Source organism: Cyclopterus lumpus, chromosome 9 (assembly GCF_009769545.1).
Source record: "Cyclopterus lumpus isolate fCycLum1 chromosome 9, fCycLum1.pri, whole genome shotgun sequence".
In the NCBI taxonomy this organism is placed as follows: Eukaryota; Metazoa; Chordata; class Actinopteri; order Perciformes; family Cyclopteridae; genus Cyclopterus; species Cyclopterus lumpus.
The window spans coordinates 2,427,501-2,446,092 of NC_046974.1; the positions used below are offsets into that span (position 1 = coordinate 2,427,501).

Sequence of the window (18,592 nt, forward strand, 5' to 3'; positions counted from 1 at the left end):
ATGTCAATAGTTTGAGTCTTATTTCCTTATTTCCATCAGTGATCTGCTGCCCTCTGCTGGAGGAACAAACTCACTTAAAACTCCACATTATAAAGATGAAATACTTAAAGACGTACTGTTCAGTGTATTATTGTTGTTATGTATTAAGTGTTTTAAAACTTTACTTTGATTAATTTGTGATTAACAACATTTCAATATTACTAATTTAATCTGTAAGAATTAAAGCTTTACGAGGAGTCCGTGAAGGTAACACGAGTGAACTGCCAGGTTGTGGCCACACGGTGTCGCTGTTTCACCTGTTTGACTGGCAGCGAACAGCCAAAGAGCTGCCAGTCATGTTACCAAACGTGAGCGCGTGAGAGACCGGAAGTAAAATCCACAAACGCTTCTGCACACTTTAAAATACAAATATGTTTATAATTATTTAAATGAATCCAGCAATACAACTCCAAATGTACAGAATATAATTATTTTCATTTTTCTATTTTTTGTTGGTATTCCAGTATGTTATGTTTTTTTTTAATAAAGTTTCCAAAGTAATTTAAGTGAAATTAAATAATTGTAGTATCTTAGAAAGTATATTACTTCGTAAATAGAGTATCCAATAAGAGTGCAAATAATATTAATTAATACGACTTATTTATTGTTTTGTCATCTTTGTTAGTCATTTAATTAAATATTATTCTATTCTATTTTTTAAATTTATTTGTACATATATCTTTTTGTATATATTGTGCATTTTTTATATTGTACTGCTTAACTGTATGTATAAATGAGGCTGTAGCAAAGACATGTCCCCTTGTGGGATTAATAAAGTATCTATCTATCTATCTATCTATCTATCTATATAAATATATAAATATATGTTTGACGTCACTCTGGACAGTTTAAATTGCAGGCTATCCTTAATTTTAAATAATACAAACTGTTATTCACACTTTTTCTTTTCCTTGTCATCTTTCTTGTTTATATTGTTATTGCTTATATTGTTTGTTTTTACCATGTTAAGTGCCACGATTACCTTTTAAAGTGCTACACAAATAACATGTATTATTATTATTATTATTTTCCAAAACCGTTTTCTGTTTATTATTAATTTGTAAAGTCAGATTTTAGGCTAATTCCTGTCACGTTCAAACGTTTAAACAAGACTCTGGACATTTTTATTTTTCCTTTTATAATTTAAATTATTAAATGTAAGATGCCCTGCTATTTTATTTTATTGTATATTTGTAAAAAATATATATATATGTTTTGCTGCTCCCTCAAGAAATTCCCCCCCTGGGGATGAATAATTAAAAATGTAATCTAAATTAATAAAAGAGGCCCGCTTTTATTCTGAAAAGATAATGACCACCGGAAGCTGCGCTCTCTCTCCGCCTAGCTTGATGCTACGAGCGCAAAAGTTCCTCCTCCCGGTACCGAGAGCAGCGGACCGGTAACGTCTCTTCCCGTCATTGCGTGTCGTGGAACCGCTGCCGAAGGAGCGACATGTCTCCCGGTAAGTCCCTCCGTCCCTTTTTAAAACCTAAAACAACTACAAACGGTACTTTTTAATTTTTTTTTACTATGAACGTTATTTTATTTTTTTCTTCTTCTTCGGAAAACAAACGGATTTTTTTTTTTTTTTCTTCTTCCAGGTTTTCTGCGCAGAATCGTCTCCTGAAGAAAGCGAAGCGCGCGTGACACGCGTTAAAAAAACACAAAAACAAAAACATCTTTAGTTGGGGATTTTCTATCTTTTATGCGCAAAAGATGGCGTTCTTCGTGAAAAAGAAGAAATTCAAGTTCCAGACGCAGCTCACGCTGGAGGAGCTGTCGGCGGTGCCGTTCGTCAACGGGGTTCTGTTCTGCAAGATGCGGCTGCTGGAGGGGGACTTCGTGGCCACTTCGTCCAGGTAAACAAATCAAACGCACCTCAGCTCTCACGCTAAAAACACACTTTAAAACTTTATTATTTAAAAAAATAAATTAAAAAAATCACAATTTTTTTGGGATGAACAAAACAAGTTTAGGAACCATATATAATATTATAGGAGTTGGAAAACTCCTTTTTAAAATGTCAATAAAATCTACATAAATGCACTTTTAAATTCTCTGTAAGGGAAAATAGCTTCCAGATCTTATAAAATTATATAGAAAATACTTTAAAAATATATAAAATATATTTTTATATCTTAAAATAGGTTTTAACATGAATGAAGTCATGTTAAAATAACAAACAGCAACTCTCTTAGTCATCTAATGCAAAACAAACAAGTTTAAACATAATTCAGACTATTATAAAAACACAAAGAAGTATAACAAATGTAATTACGTTCACAATATTACTCAATAAGATCCTATTTAGGTGTTTCAACATCACTTAATTTGCGTAAAACTTATTTGTATCTGTACAATTTTATATAATGTGGAAATAATTTTCACTTATAGTGATTTTAAAGTGCATTTATGTAGCTATGTTGAGGATATATTGACATATTTTGTGATCGATATTGTTTCTAAACGTGTTTGTTTTGCCTGATATAGTGATGTTTCCAAATCATAAAGGACTTATTATGTTTTAGGAGACTAACTGCTTTGCTGTCGATCTTAAAGTGCTTTTTTGGATCTATCTAGTGAATTTATTGACATTTGTAATACTTAAAATAGTTTTCCCACCCCTAAGGTGGTTCAATAATCTGCTATATGGTTCCTATACTGATTTTATATTATTTCTTGCAGGATACATACAGCATTTCTTGTGTTTTTAGGCGGTGGGTTTGGTTTCTTTCCCCTTTCAGTGTCACAAAAGACTAAAATCTTTGCAGTTGCATCTTCCATAAAGTCATTGTTATTGTTTTCGTTGCCATCAAAGTTCTTCAGCTCCACATTACACCCGTTTTCTCTGCAGTGCCATTTAAACGCAGGGTGTTGCCACGTTCAGAGGCCTCTCTGTGTATCTGCTCCGGACTACCAGACTAAACACGTCTCAAAACCAGTTCACGCTGGCCCGACGGGCTCTGGAACCGCAATCAAAATAACATTTAAAAGCTTTAAAAGTCGGGGTTTTCTTTTGCTGGCGAAACGACGCCAGATGCTGAAGATTGCTCGATTCACGTCACGACTCTCGAGATGAACCTTTCCTGGACTTTGATAAAATCAACAACCTCAGTGTCTCTGATTCACCCGATGAGATTATTGGGCCTTGAAGGTCTCTTCAGATGTGTGTGTTTAAAAAGTCGTGAGGCAGCAGTGATCGTCTGGAGACGGTTTGACCTTTGGTAACCTCGTGTTGAGACATGACCCCGAAAAACGGTTGTTTCAAAGAAAGGAGAACTTCTTTTTGGCTGCCGTTTCCAGAACAGGTGCGATGTTTAAACGGCTCGCGGCGTCACAGCTTCTCTTTAAGGGTCATTTTAAAGTCTTTAAATGGGTTTTTTCCTTATTTAAAAGTCACTTTAATGAACTTTAAAGGGGCTTAAAGTGCATCTATGGAGCTTTGTATTGCCCTTTTATTGTCCTGTTACAGAGTTTATAATATACCACGTGGTTCCTAAACCTGCTTGTTAAGCCAAATACAGAGATTACACAGGATTCCTTCAGTTTTACAGTTTTTAATCTACTAAACTAACCGTTTAATACGTCAAGAGAATCTGTGAGCTGCTGCTCTCAAGAGCTCCCCAGAGGAGAAGTCTGTTGAGTTGAAGACGCGTCGCGATGTGTTCAGGCAGGCCCGGTGATCTTCAAACGGAGGCGGGCAGAACCGAAGAACCACAGATGTTCAGACCCACGGCCAACGAGTTCCAGAAGAGAGAGTCAGAAAAACTGAGGGCTGAAAAGTGACTCATCCGGTGGATCCGAACCTGCAGGCCGGCAGCTATAAAAAAAAAAAAGAAGCTTATTTTGGGATGGAATGACAACGTGTGAACACTGATGAACCCACAGAAGACGATCACCAGGCCTGCAGCTTTCTTTAAAGCCTCTTTTAGCTCGTTGTTTTGGTTTTAATGCACATTTATAGCTGCTGCAGAGTCACCCGTTTGTCTTCTTGCACTTTTCTTCTTCTTCTGTTTTTTTGTTTGGTTTGTTTTTACGTCTTTTCTCGTCGAACGAGAAGAACCGAGATCGTGTTCACGCAGTCGGACGTTGTGGATCAAATAGTTTCCACGATATTCAACGTTTTGTTCCTTTTTATAATGCTTTTAATACTTCCATTAGTGGCCTTTTGGGTTCAGTTTGACTTTAGCTTGTTTTTTCCCGTGCGGATGTTTTTCCTCCAGCTCGTCCTTCGTCCTCCTCTACAAGTTGGACATCGGTGTGGATGTGTTGCTCTAACATGCAAACAATCAATAAACCGCAGTTTGGTTTACCTGCTCGGTGCCAAAGTCTGATTCACGTTCTTGAACACGAGCAGACTTTGTTTTTTTGTTTTTGTTTTGATGCATGAACTCGGATCTTTGGTTTCGAGGCCTCGCGATCCCGTGAGATTTATTGTGTTTTTCCGGCCTCGTAAACACGTTTTGTTGATCGAACTGAAACTCTTGAGGAATAACAAACCTCTCGAAGCTCCCGGTCCAAGGCCCCCCCCCCCCCTCCCCCGTTGAGGTCATCCTCGTCTCTGGAGGTTAGATAACCGCCCCCCTCCCTCCACATCTCCGTTATCATCTCCGTGACTGAAAACAAGGCCCTCTCAGAGGACGAGGCGACGGCACAGGGAGGCTCCCTCTGAGATTAGCGTTATGTCACAGATCTGACAAACCCGGCCTTTGTGCGAAGGGGGCCTGGTCTGGTTGTGGGTCGGGAACATTGGGTTGGGGAGGGAGGGGGGGAATTAACGGCAAGCTTATGCAGCAGATCCAGTCCCCCGTCGGCTTGGATCACATGCTGCGGGTCGGACCCCCACCTCACCCACCTCGTCAGGTTCGGGCGCCCTGAGAGAAGCTCTCGAGCGTTTCACGCGTGGTTCTAGAAGCAGATGCAGGATTTCACGCGTGGTTCTCGAGGCTGAAAACAACACGAGCTCCTGTGGTTGTTTGAGGAACGCGATCTGATCCCGTGAATTTAAGGACTCGTTGAACCCTTCAAAGGTGAACTTGATGGTTAACGTTGTGTTCCCGATGAGAACCAAACATCTCAAATGTTTTAGCACCTAAAGGACCAAACTTACACAAAATAGTGTTTGTGATCATATTGAGAAGGCCCTGATGAATACACAGCTGTCTAGTTTTTTGAATGAGCATAAATAAATATATATATATATATATATATATATATATATATATATATATATATATATATATATATATATATATGAGGAAAGCACCACTAACTCCAGCCAGCATTTACACCCAATGCAGCCAAAGTGGTTGTTTTTCACTGCGTGCAGCTCCAGAAACCATCTGGTCTCCATCCGGATTTTGGCAGAGAATTTTTCTTTTTTTTGCAGCGATGCACGAGTTCAGGTTTTTATCGGCGATCTCTCTTTCAATGTCTCTTTGTTTTGACATTTAAAGTTTACATTTTTAGACGTAGCCAGAGCTCCAACTCTGCACGAAGCCAGCTGCCAAACAGAGTGAAGAACCACAACAACCTGCTTCTGGGGCGCGTCGAGACTTTTCTTTGAGGAGTGGAAAACGAGAGCTGAGGGAAGAAAGACGGAGGGGGATTTCTTTCAGTGTTTTAAAGGTCAAGGGGAGAAAAAAGAAAAAAACAACAGGAATGTTGGAGCAGCTCAGAGTAGTGAGCACCGGAGAGGACAGAAGGGTTCAGGTGGAAGAAGAAGAAGAAGAAGTCTGAGGGATACGTGGAGCTTCTGATTGTGTTCAGATGCTGATTTAACCTCAGCGGTGCAGGAACACACACGTCATGTTCAATAAGAGGCTTTAAACACACACACACACACACGTATGGATGCAAAGCATCGTGGGGGATCACGGGGTCAAATGAGGAGTTCAAGAACACATTTCGAGCCGACGCAAACTTGAGCTCTTAAAGGGAAACGCCAGTGGTCCAGTATTGAAGGAGAAGGCTGCAGACGGCAATGTCCGCCAATGTTTGTCGCTTCCGCCGACGGGGACTCAGATTGTTATTCTGAGTGACGACATTCATGGAAAGAGACATAAAAGCCTTTATCTTCACCTTTTTTGTTTGTGGTTGAGTCGTGTGACAAACGGTGGAAAACGGGAGTGAGAGTTCCAGAGAGGAGCGTCGGAGGACAGAAAGAGTAGATCGTTGTTTATATAATTACATTTTTAAAGACGCAGGATTTCAGAACCGAGACTTCTCCGAACCTCCTCTGGTTGGAGGAAACGGACCGGATCAAGAGGACGGTGAAGAAAAAAATGTCTTTCCATAATGATATTAAATACTCCTAAATTGGTGACTGACGACAACAATAACTTTAATGGACATTCAGCAGCCTTCTCCTTCAACCCTGGAGCGGTTTCCAAAGCAATTCTCTCCATCAGGCACTGACACACAAAGACCCTTCAAGATCTTAAATATCTTATGACACATAACTCATGCTTTTTTTTCTTATTTTAGTGGTTCAAGTGCGGAAACAAAGCGTCCGCTGAACATTTCCAATGTGAACATGAATAGCCCAGCAGTTGTCTGCAAGTCGTCTGTAATTCATTAACGACTCCCCGTGCTCGTGGAGATTATGTGACTTGATCGAAAGGCTTTTGTCTCTGTTCTTTCTTTTGTTGATGACGGTTTAAGCTCTCCAGAGATTCGTTTTCAAATGTCGTTTTCTTTTTTATATCTCTTTCAGCCAAAAGGTCTGCATTAAAACCTGATCTTGCACATCTAAACACACACAGTTAGTGTTTGTGATATATGTTGTTTTATATACTGTACATCTGTTAAGTTAGTTAAACGCTTCCAATGACCTTTTCTCTTAAGTGTCCACGATGAAGTTAAGGAGCAGTAGCCAAAACTACAAGAAAACGATTACTCAGCAGGTTATAAAATACTGGGATGTCCCTTAAACATCACTAATAATACTTTCAATACCGGAGTCCGATGCTGGGAAAATAAACCAGCAACCTTCTGGGTGGAGTTGGCAGAGCTCCCAGCTCTTGACTGGTTTGGATGGTTGTAAACGTTCTCATTTGTTGTTTATCTCAAAAACGACCCTTTTTATTTCTTCTTGCATTGGTAGAAAAGGACTTGATGACGTGCACCAAAGGTCTCCGGCCGGCGTGACTCTTTGAGTTCGCTCTGGGAACCTCGCGTTTCACCGTTATACGTGTTGCTGTTTTTAATCTCTGCAAAGGAGCTGCTTTCTCCAGTCTTCTGGGGTCGAACCCCGCCTGACTCACGTTCCCACGTGGCGCCGACGGCGGCACATAAGTCATTAACCTCATTTGCTTTTGCGGTGATGTAAGAGCCTCGTCTTCCTCCCCGAGGTTTCTCCAGGCTGCGATGGACACACCAGCCCGTTAAGTGTTCCTCCACCTTTTGTCCTCCCCACGCGTTTATGAAGCCGAGGCGGTAAGCGACGTAATCCACGTGGAACTCGTGGAGTGGAGTCGCATTCACGTGACACAACTAGTTATTCAACCTTTTGTTTCTTTTATAATGCTTTTTATACTTGACTTTCTTGTATAAAAGGCAATAAAGTAGTTTATGAGATGTGAGTTTACAGGTAATTACAATCCCTCCTCGTCATGTGTTGAAGCCGCATTCTCCCTCCTGACCACCAGGGGGCGACTCCTCTGGTTGTATAGAAGTCTATGCTTCATGTGTTAAAGCTGCATTCTCTCTGCTGACCACCAAGGGGCGACTCCTCTGGTTGTATAGAAGTCTATGCTTCATGTGTTAAAGCTGCATTCTCTCTACTGACCACCAGGGGGCGACTCCTCTGGTTGTATAGAAGTCTATGCTTCATGTGTTAAAACTGCATTCTCTCTCCTGACCACCAGGGGCGACTCCTCTGGTTGTATAGAAGTTTATGCTCCATGTGTTAAAGCTGCATTCTCTCTCCTGACCACCAGGGGGCGACTCCTCTGGTTGTATAGAAGTCTATGCTTCATGTGTTAAAGCTGCATTCTCTCTCCTGACCACTAGTCTGCCCCCCCGACTATTAAAGTCAGTAGTAGAATTTAAAAAGCGTCCCTTTGATCCGCCCCATGAGTGTTGGGGTTCTTTTTACAGGGTTTGTCAACAAAGTACTCAAAGCACCTTTTTAGCCAAAATGTACCTGCAGAAGTGTTACTGCGAGAGTGTGACTTCAGTCACCTGGTCGGACGTTCGGCCTGCGAGAGAGTAGACCAGAGGAAAGGAAGAGAGCAGAGGAAAGGAAGGAAGGAGTTTGTGGGGAGAGTTGGAAAACTCACTGGGAAGAGCTTCTTCTGAACAGCTGTTTCCTGTTTTCCCTCTCACTTTTCCGTGTGTGTGTGAGTGTGTGAGAGAGTGTAAGTGAGTGAGTGTGTGTGTGTGAGTGAGAGTGTGATGCAGGGGTGTTTTGGACATTATTCCTCTGCTATCTGTCCAGGTGATCAAAACGTCTCTTCCTCCATACTGGGGAATGCCGGTGAAATTGATTGTGAGAACCTAATTTAAATGGCACAGTGACGCCGTTCGGCTTGGGAGCGCTCTGAAAGGTGCTTGGTTTGATTAATTTTTGGTTCAGGTTTAAAGGCACAATCCTTTTCATGTGTTAAAGCTGCATTCTCTCTCCTGACCACCAGGGGTCGACTCCTCTGGTTGTATAGAAGTCTATGCTTCATATGTTAAAGCTGCATTCTCTCTCCTGACCACCAGGGGCGACTCCTCTGGTTGTACAGAAGTTTATGCTCCATGTGTTAAAGCTGCATTCTCTCTTCTGACCACCAGGGGGCGACTCCTCTGGTTGTATAGAAGTCTATGCTTCATGTGTTAAAGCTGCATTCTCGCTGCTGACCACCAGGGGGCGACTCCTCTGGTTGTATAGAAGTTTATGCTTCATGTGTTTAAAGCTGCATTCTCTCTCCTGACCACCAGGGGGCGACTCCTCTGGTTGTATAGAAGTCTATGCTTCATGTGTTTAAAGCTGCATTCTCTCTCCTGACCACCAGGGGCGACTCCTCTGGTTGTATAGAAGTCTCTATAAATGACTCTACTTCTCTCTTGATTTATTCCCTCAGTAAACATGAGTTTTTTTGTCTCGGTCCTAAAACTGGATTTGGTTTTGCTTCATGTGTTCAATTATATCAAGCAAGACACAGGCTCTTTACTACTCCGGTCACGTGTTGCATTCAATGCAGCTGCAATAGTGCTTATCGAATAATATTTGTTGAAACTACTACTTGTATAAATCTTGACCGTCCTCGTTGGAGGTTGGCGATCTATCCCGGGTCTCGTCTACGGAAGGTTGTTCAAAGGCCGTTTGCGTCAGCGAGTATCGACCCTGTGACCTTTTTGAGGTTTAAAAAAAAAAAATCCTCCCTGACCCCATGGCGTCCGCTTCCTCAGCACTCTGCTCTCGGCGCTGTTTATCTGAGCCCTGGACGCGAGCGACCCCGGGATCGGCACGCCGGCTGTTTCTGCCGTGGGCGCCCAGGAGCTGCGCTGCCAGGATGGGAGATAAGGATCCCATACTGCTGCATTGCTGACATGTTGAGTCATCACTGGGGTCCCGTGGGGGTCGGAGGGGGGGCGACTCAAATCAGGGACCTTCATGTTTACTTTTCAGGCTTTCTGATGACTTTCAAGTTAGCAAATCACAACTTTTAGTTTGTCTTCTTCAGTCCGGATCTTCTTCGTTTGCGTTCGCACGAAGGCTTTTAAACACGGAGTCCGAAACATCGCGATTCCCGGACAGAGTTTTAATAACCTGCCGGTTTGCCAGATTGCCGTTTTTTGGGGTTTTTTTTTTTGGCAGCAAAGAGATCGAAACAAATCTGATTCCAGATCCTGTAAACCTCAGCTCGGCTCGAAAACATTTACTTAAATGTGAGGTTTTTCCATAAAGCACAGATTGCTAGAGTAAAACAAATCCTAAAAAGTAAACAATTCTGGTTTTACGTTTCTTTGACGTAACAAATGCTACAAAAGCCTTTGATTTTCTATTTGGAAAAAACGGTTATTCCTTGTTTTCTTTTTAAATAAAAAATAAAACGAATGCAACCTTTTTTTAACCTGGAAAGCCCGGCTGACATCGGTAATATTTCTCTTGAGTGTTCTGGCCGACAATAAAGATTTACCAACTAAAACATGAAACGGAAAAACACAAATTATCTAATTTAAAGACTTGGAAAAGAACATTTACGGCATCCTAAAGAGCTTTAAGAAACTATAAATTAGACCAATCAAAAACAGCTGGAGGAGAAAGTAAAGTTTGTTATTTCTTTGTTTTTAAATCTTATTATCTGGGTTCTTCATATCTTGGGTGGCCTCGTGGGTACTCGCTCACCATAAAAACCTCTTCGTTTCCTGTAAATCTCACAAAGTACTTAAACTTAAAGTTCCTTTCGTTCTCTTCCCAACTAAGAAAGGCTCTCTCCCTTTTCTTCCTCCTCTTCTCGCTCCACTGTTTCTTTTGAGGGAATAAATCCTCTCTTCCTCTGCTTGTGTTTGCTTTTCCCTCATCTACTCCGGTTATCATGTAGTCACGGGATTACTATGTAGTCACGGGATTATTATGTAGCCACAGGAGTACTATGTAGTCACAGGATTATTATGTAGTCACGGGATTATTATGTAGTCACGGGAGTACTATGTAGTCACGGGAGTACTATGTAGTCACGGGATTATTATGTAGTCACGGGAGTACTATGTAGTCACGGGATTATTATGTAGTCACGGGATTATTATGTAGTCACGGGATTATTATGTAGTCACGGGAGTACTATGTAGTCACGGGAGTACTATGTAGTCACGGGATTATTATGTAGTCACGGGAGTACTATGTAGTCACGGGATTATTATGTAGTCACAGGATTATTATGTAGTCACGGGAGTACTATGTAGTCACGGGATTATTATGTAGTCACAGGAGTACTATGTAGTCACGGGATTATTATGTAGTCACGGGAGTACTATGTAGTCACGGGAGTACTATGTAGTCACGGGATTATTATGTAGTCACGGGAGTACCATGTAGTCACAGGAGTACTATGTAGTCACGGGAGTACTATGTAGTCACGGGAGTATTATGTAGTACTATGTAGTCACGGGAGTACTATGTAGTCACAGGAGTACTATGTAGTCACGGGATTACTATGTAGTCACGGGAGTACTATGTAGCAATAGGAGTACTATGTAGTCACGGGATTACAATGTAGTCACGGGAGTACCATGTAGTCACGGGAGTACCATGTAGCCACGGGATTACAATGTAGCCACGGGATTACAATGTAGTCACGGGAGTACCATGTAGTCACGGGAGTACTATGTAGTCACGGGAGTACTATGTAGTCACGGGAGTATTATGTAGTACTATGTAGTCACGGGAGTACTATGTAGTCACAGGAGTACTATGTAGTCACGGGATTATTATGTAGTCACGGGATTACTATGTAGTCACGGGATTACTATGTAGTCACGGGAGTACTATGTAGCAATAGGAGTACTATGTAGTCACGGGATTACAATGTAGTCACGGGAGTACCATGTAGTCACGGGAGTACAATGTAGCCACGGGATTACAATGTAGTCACGGGATTACAATGTAGTCACGGGATTACTATGTAGTCACGGGAGTACTATGTAGTCACGGGAGTACTATGTAGCCACGGGATTACTATGTAGTCACGGGAGTACTATGTAGCCACGGGAGTACTATGTAGCCACGGGATTACTATGTAGTCACGGGAGTACTAAGTAGTCACGGGAGTACTAAGTAGTCACAGGAGTACTATGTAGCCACGGGAGTACTATGTAGTCATCTCTTGTTGTCGTTATCGGCCTTTGACTCTTAAATGTTCATGTAATTGTTGATGATGGAGGAACTTGAGCCTGTTCTACGTTAGCTTACAGTTTCTTTTCAAGCTTTTGGGGGCGATTTACTCAATTTCTGTTTGAGGTTCTGAGACCGAGCTCATTTTTTGTGAAGCTTTTGTATTGTATGAATTCAATGTTAGACATTGTAGGAGTCCTGCTTGTGTGTGTGTGTGTGTGTGTGTGTGTGTGTGTGTGTTTGTGTTTCTGCTCTGTTTCCAGCTGTCGGAAACTCATGTTTGGGGTCGAGGCAGTTTCTCTGCTTGAAACGCACCACTTTGGGTTCAACGCGTTCAAAGTGTAGCCCGCGGGACGAATGCGGGGAAGAGAGACGCATCGCACAACGGCGGCCTTTGTTTTGGTTATGACACCGGCCCTCAGCCCACTTTGTTTGTGTGAGTTTGCTGCTGAGCACAGTGCTGCTTGTCTTTTTGTTTTCGGACTTTACGCAGCGATAAAGACGTCCAAAACATCTGAACTAGAAAATGTGAACCTCCATGAAGACTGCTTGTGTTTTACATTACATGTCATTTAGCTGACGCTTTTATCCAAATCGATGTTACATTCATACACTGTAGACACAGCTACAGGGAACAATTCAGGGTTAAGTTTCTTGCTCAAGGACACATCGACTAGGGCGGGGATTGAACCACCAACCCCCTGATTGAAAGACAGACATGCTAACCACTGACCCACAGTCACCCGTTTTATAAGCAAACGGTGAGACCGGTCAGCAACCTCCGGTTCTAAAACTTGAAGTCTATGCTTCATAATTTACTAAATAAACATCATGCCGTATTGAAGAAGACTTGAAACTAGAGATTGAGACCAAAAACTCATGTTTACAATATATATAAATCAAGAGAAGTAGAGTCATTTATATAGACTTCTATACAACCAGAGGATTCGCCCCCTGGTGGTCAGTAGTTGCCCCCTGGTGGTCAGTAGAGAGAATGCTGCTTCAACACATTAAGCATAGACTTCTATACAACCAGAGGAGTCGCCCCCTGGTGGTCAGGAGAGAGAATGCAGCTTCAACACATGAAGCATAGACTTCTATACAACCAGAGGAGTCGCCCCCTGGTGGTCAGGAGAGAGAATGCAGCTTCAACACATGAAGCATAGACTTCTATACAACCAGAGGAGTCGCCCCCTGGTGGTCAGGAGAGAGAATGCAGCTTCAACACATGAAGCATAGACTTCTATACAACCAGAGGAGTCGCCCCCTGGTGGTCAGGAGAGAGAATGCAGCTTCAACACATGAAGCATAGACTTCTATACAACCAGAGGAGTCGCCCCCTGGTGGCATATTTTCTCGATACTGATGTTTAATTCTAAGCTAACGATAACACAACATTTCCTATTTTCAGGTGCTTGTACGTTGAAAGAACACATACTTATTAATATTATATTCTCTTTCTGCCAATAGAGCCCCCTAAATGCCACACACTGTAACTTTTAAAGGTTTTGTTTGATGAAACCAGACAAATTGAGAGTCCTGCGTCGGCTTCCCGCATCTGATTCAGTATCCGATGTGAATCTGGTTCTGATCAGAAACAGCGTGAGTCCTTGCAGGTTTTTTGCTGTTGACACAAAACAGCTCCGATGTGAGTCCCATGTGTCAGAGTTTAGATAATCAGACTGTTGACGACTTGGTTTTAGGTCTTTTTATACATATTTAACGAGAGCCTGAGATCCAAGATTTTCATTGCCAACGGCTGCTTCTCTGACCATAACAATAAATAACTTGATCCTTAAACATTTGTGAAACTGACTTTTTAAACGTATGTCAAACCCAGCATCGGTTAGATCCCCATCTTTCTTGTTCGTTGCCTTTCGCTGGCACATTGCAGCATATGCTTTCTGTTTTACCGTCCGTGGAATATTGTGATTTATATATTTGAACTTGTGCAGTATTTCATGTCTTAGACATCTCGTATCAGATATGAATCTTGTTCTGATCAGAAACGGCGCGAGTCCGTGCAGGTTTTGGGATAATCCGTACGAACATACCAGAAAACGCATGTTAATTAGCTTCCCTCCTCCTCCTCTTCTTCTTCCTCCTCCTGCACAACACAAACCCCAAAACACATGAAAGTAGAACGAGTGAACACGAGATACACAAAGGTTGCAGGTGAGATTAAAAACGAAGCCGGACAGCTTGTAAACGCGTCCAAAGGGCTGAAAGAGAGAGCCGGAGCCAGCGCCTCCTCCGAGCTGCTGGCAGAGCGTCGGTGGGTTTTGAGGAGTGTTTGTGGTTTCCATGGCGGCTGAACAAAGCCATCTGGACTGAGGAATGTGGTTTGGAAACGCTCCCCGATGCACAGTGGTGGACCAATAGCGTCGGGGGTCCTGATAAGAGTTTGTACTCCTCTGAGAACCTCGCCGGGTTCCAGGGAATCCTCCTTTCAGTGGGTTTAGGATTAGAACCACAAACATCATTTGTTTTTTTTTTGTTTTTATTGTTGTTCACTCTTGCAGGGGCCAGACCTTTTTCAATTGATGTTGTCTGGATGGATTCATATTAGTCACGGTAGTTTAAAGAGACTCTGGTAAACAAAGAAAAGTTGTGTTTACATTCGGTGCAAATCCCAGCATCAGTCACGTCCATGCTTCTTCTTCTTCTTCTTCTTCTTCTTCTTCTTCTTCTTCTTCTTCTTCTTCTTCTTCTTCTAGGACATGCAACAGTGTGAAAAGGTCAAAGTAATTTAGTCTAGAAATAACAAAAATCATATTGTGTTTGAAAATCCCTCAATATTCTATTTGAAAATTAAAATGATGCAAGAATAAAATAAAAACATTGTTGACTAGTGATTTAAACGTGTAACTGTTACTGAGGCTTCGTTGTACAACCAAAGCAAAACAACTCCGCCTAATGCTCCTAATTAAAAGGTATTCGCTCAGATTATTGTGACACACGATTAAAAGTGAGACGGAAAGCGCGTCGTGGAGGGATGGTGGATAATGGAGACTGGGATGTGGGGGTGTGAGGAGCAGCTGCTGCTAGAGTGTGTGTGTGTGTGTGTGTGTGTGTGTGTGTGTGTGTGTGTGTGTGTGTGTGTGTGTGTGTGTGTGTGTGAGATTAGCACCTTCTGTCTCACACCATCACTCAAACTGCCTCATGTACAGCGATTAGAAGAATAGCCCAAAAAATTATAACGATAAAAAACTGTATATAATAACTCAAGAAATGTAACCGTGCAATGCTTCCAATAATACTGCGTTTTTACTGTTCATTTAAAGATATATTCTAGTTCAAGATATAGTCTTATATTGAATATTTAAATAACTCAATACTTTTTTTTATTTCCCTGTGGAAATATGCAAATATCATGTTGATACTAACTTGTATTCTCTGCACATATTGTGTATATATATCTTTATTGTAACATTATGTACATTTTATTTTGCATGGTCCTTTTATTTATGAATCTTTTGTATTTCTTTGTGCTCGTATCGAGGAGCAGCTGCAACGTGCACATATTTTACCCCCCGGGGATCAATAAAGTTCTAATTCTGATGACATTGATGGCCCAACTGAGACATAATGAAATAAAACCCCCGCTGGATTAAAACTCAAGCAGAACCGATGATGATATATTTCACCGTATTTTACGAGATTTTTATTTTCATACATATTTAATGAGAGCTTCTGCTAAACAATAAATAACGTTTACCTCCATTTTTACTGGCTCGCAGTTTTCCTCTTCGTTACTTTTTAGTTCCGTCACAGTAATGCATTTAACTTATTTTTTATATATTAATGAGCATTGTTGGAGTATAACTTTGAACGTCCATGTTTTCGCACCAGAAACAAAGTATAATATCTCAAGATGGACTCTAGATGGTGAACTCATCATGGTGCACACATTCATGTCCCAGTGTTTGGTTTTTACATTCTGGGCTATTGTAGAAGCAATGCGCTACAATTTGATACAATTTGATACGACTCGATAAGCTGCGATTTGATACACGCTTCAATTCAATGCGCTACAATTTGAAACGATACAATTTGATACGCTTCGATATGAATCTATACAATATTACGCAATGCGATACAATATACCTTTTTAATTAGTCCTGGACTCAAATGTTCCGACAGCATATTGTCTCATCATTATTGCTGTGTCCATAGAAGTAGATTATAAGAAGAGGCACACAAAGCAACATGTATTAAAGCACATTGCAACCACACATTGCACACATTACACATGTTACACAACCAGATAAGAACCAGCCACGTATTGCACAACCCCCTCGCTTCACAAAATGAATCTATTGCGCAACCCCGACAGCCCAGGAACCAACACGTGTCGACATTAACGGCTCATTCTAAGATAAAGAAAACATGAGTTTCAAGTTATACACTAAAGAAAACTAATTCCCTTTTTATATTTTTGTTCTATTTTTATATTGTATAGTTATTTAGTTTGTTTGCACTTTTTCTACATGGAGAAAAGGCAAAACTAAACTAAATAAATACTTATTTCTGTTGTTTTACTGCTTCAACACCAACATTTCCCCTCTCAATAAAGACTTATCTTATCTTTTTAATGGAAGGGTCACGCAAAACACACATTAGGCTCACAAAATCAATAGTGCTGCAACCAACGATTACTTTCCTTCTGGGTAATTATTGTCTCCATTAGTCAATTGATTATTCTATTAATTAAATGTTACGGCCTAAATAAATGTATGAGAAATGCACTTTGCAATCAGCTCAAGCCTAAATCTATTAATTGCTTGTTTAGTTCCAACAAAAGAGCGAAATCCACAAATATAAGAGAAGCTGGAAAGTTATCAAAATAGTTCAAAGATATGTTGTGTGTCTGTTAATCCACTAATTGATTAATTCAATAATTGACCCATCGTTGTCGCCGGCGACACGTCGAGATGCAGAAAACGAGCTTTAGGTGCAGAGTCTTCGCGTCACAAGTTGTGATGAATGAAACGAATCCGGACGTCTCACTAATCCAGGCTCTCCCTCCTCTCTGCTGCCTACTCCGGTGTTTCCATGACACCGGTGACCCGGCTTGTTTTAACACCTCCTGCCGCGTTTCCACCCGTCGGCCAGGACGCACGCACTCTGAACGCTGTTGGCAGAGCGGCCAAACGTCTTCAGACCACTGTGCGGAGTTTCCTCGGCAGGAGGAGAACATTAAGAGAGACAAACTAGTGAGAACTGCAACCAAAAGCTTAGCAGTTCAACCTAAGATAACAAGTGGAATACTCGCCATGGGAATCGGCTTGTTTTGGAAAAAGTTGCTCACCGTTTCTTTTCTCTGACCCTCGGTGGACAACACTGGTCACGAGGCTGGGATGACCTAACTGGAAAATAATGTGTAGTTCCGAGGGTCGTGAAACCAATTAAAAAATGATGAGTTGCCAAGTCTTCAAGGATGTTTGGGTCAGGAGAACAGTCTTTGCATAAGAACACACTTTATAGGTCGCTGCCATTTGTACAATAAAAGTTTTCAGTGGCGCTTTTATTGTCTCTGCAAATGGAAAAAAAAAAAAGATTCACGACCGCCATTAAGCAAAGTCTGCAGCTCGGGAAGCGAGCAAGGGATGCACAAGAATACCAAACTTCATGGAGGAGATGTATGTGTTGCAAGCTGTGTTTATATATATATATATATATATGTGTGTGTGTGTGTGTGTGTGTGTGTGTGTGTGTGTGTGTGTGTGTCCTTCCAGGCAGGAGGTTCAAGAGAACTGTGTCCGTTGGAGGAAGAGGTTCACCTTTGTGTCCAAAATGAGCGCCAACCCCCACACGGGGGTCCTGGACCCGTCTGTCTGCAGGGTCTCAGTCAGGAAGGTACGAGTCTCAAAAGTATACAACTAATCGTTCAGTTACGCGGTCGTAGACTTCGTTATTATGGTCTGTTTCTCTCCAAAAGGCCACTATGATGCTAGAAAACAATCAAGAATGCATAAAATCAATCGTCTTTCTTGTGTTATTAAACTTGTATATCCTGTCTTCCTTTTTTGCACTTTATGAATCGGCAACGGTGACTTGCAGGTCAAAAAGATGCATCAGTGTTAAAAACAATATCCTCACATCTGTATTTTATTTTGGAGGGACTCCGTGTAGCTGTTGCAAAGAAGCGCGCTGCTGTGTTCTTAAAGGGCCGGCGCGTGGTTGGATACGTTGCTTATGGGAGTTTATGCTTTGTGGGTTTGTCTTCTGCACCTTTTTACTACTTCGCTGGACTACGAGTTGAGATGTCCCTTTTCTTGGCTAAATTTGGCAGATTTCTGGACGTCTAGATTAAATGTAAACCTCGTTATATTTAACCTGTGACCTTTCAGGCCTCTGCAATATAAAGGTCCTGCACCTTGATGGAGAGAGAGTGCAGAATAACACAGTTAATAACCTGCCATGCATTGAAATAAAGACATCCTAACCACAGTTATATGAAATATATATCGTAGACGTCTTAAAACCAAATTTGCCCAGTTTACACCTTTTTTTAAAAATATATATGTCGTTGTCTCTTCAACACTTAATGGCACAAAGGATTTCCTATAAACGGAAACATAGAATCTTTGTATTAAAACTCGTGTATCGAACTGCATCCGCTGGCAAACCCGTGCGGACTGTTTTTAAGACTTCATGGAGTCGTTCTCACAAAACCGCCTCCAGGATATTTCGATGCAGACGGGACGCCGGCGCTCCGAGGAACCT

At 41.5% G+C, this 18,592-nt stretch overlaps 1 protein-coding gene across 1 annotated transcript in view; it reads left to right on the forward strand.

The window, feature by feature from the left end:
- Positions 1-1,393: 1,393 nt before the first annotated feature.
- Positions 1,394-18,592, forward strand: part of fam102aa (family with sequence similarity 102 member Aa) — a 28,922-nt gene continuing 11,723 nt past the window's right edge. Inside the window, exons 1-3 of the mRNA XM_034541290.1 lie at positions 1,394-1,501; positions 1,641-1,898; positions 17,602-17,722. Of these exons, the coding sequence (XP_034397181.1) occupies positions 1,756-1,898; positions 17,602-17,722 (264 nt within the window). The 5' untranslated portion in view covers positions 1,394-1,501; positions 1,641-1,755. The remainder of the gene's footprint in view (positions 1,502-1,640; positions 1,899-17,601; positions 17,723-18,592) is intronic.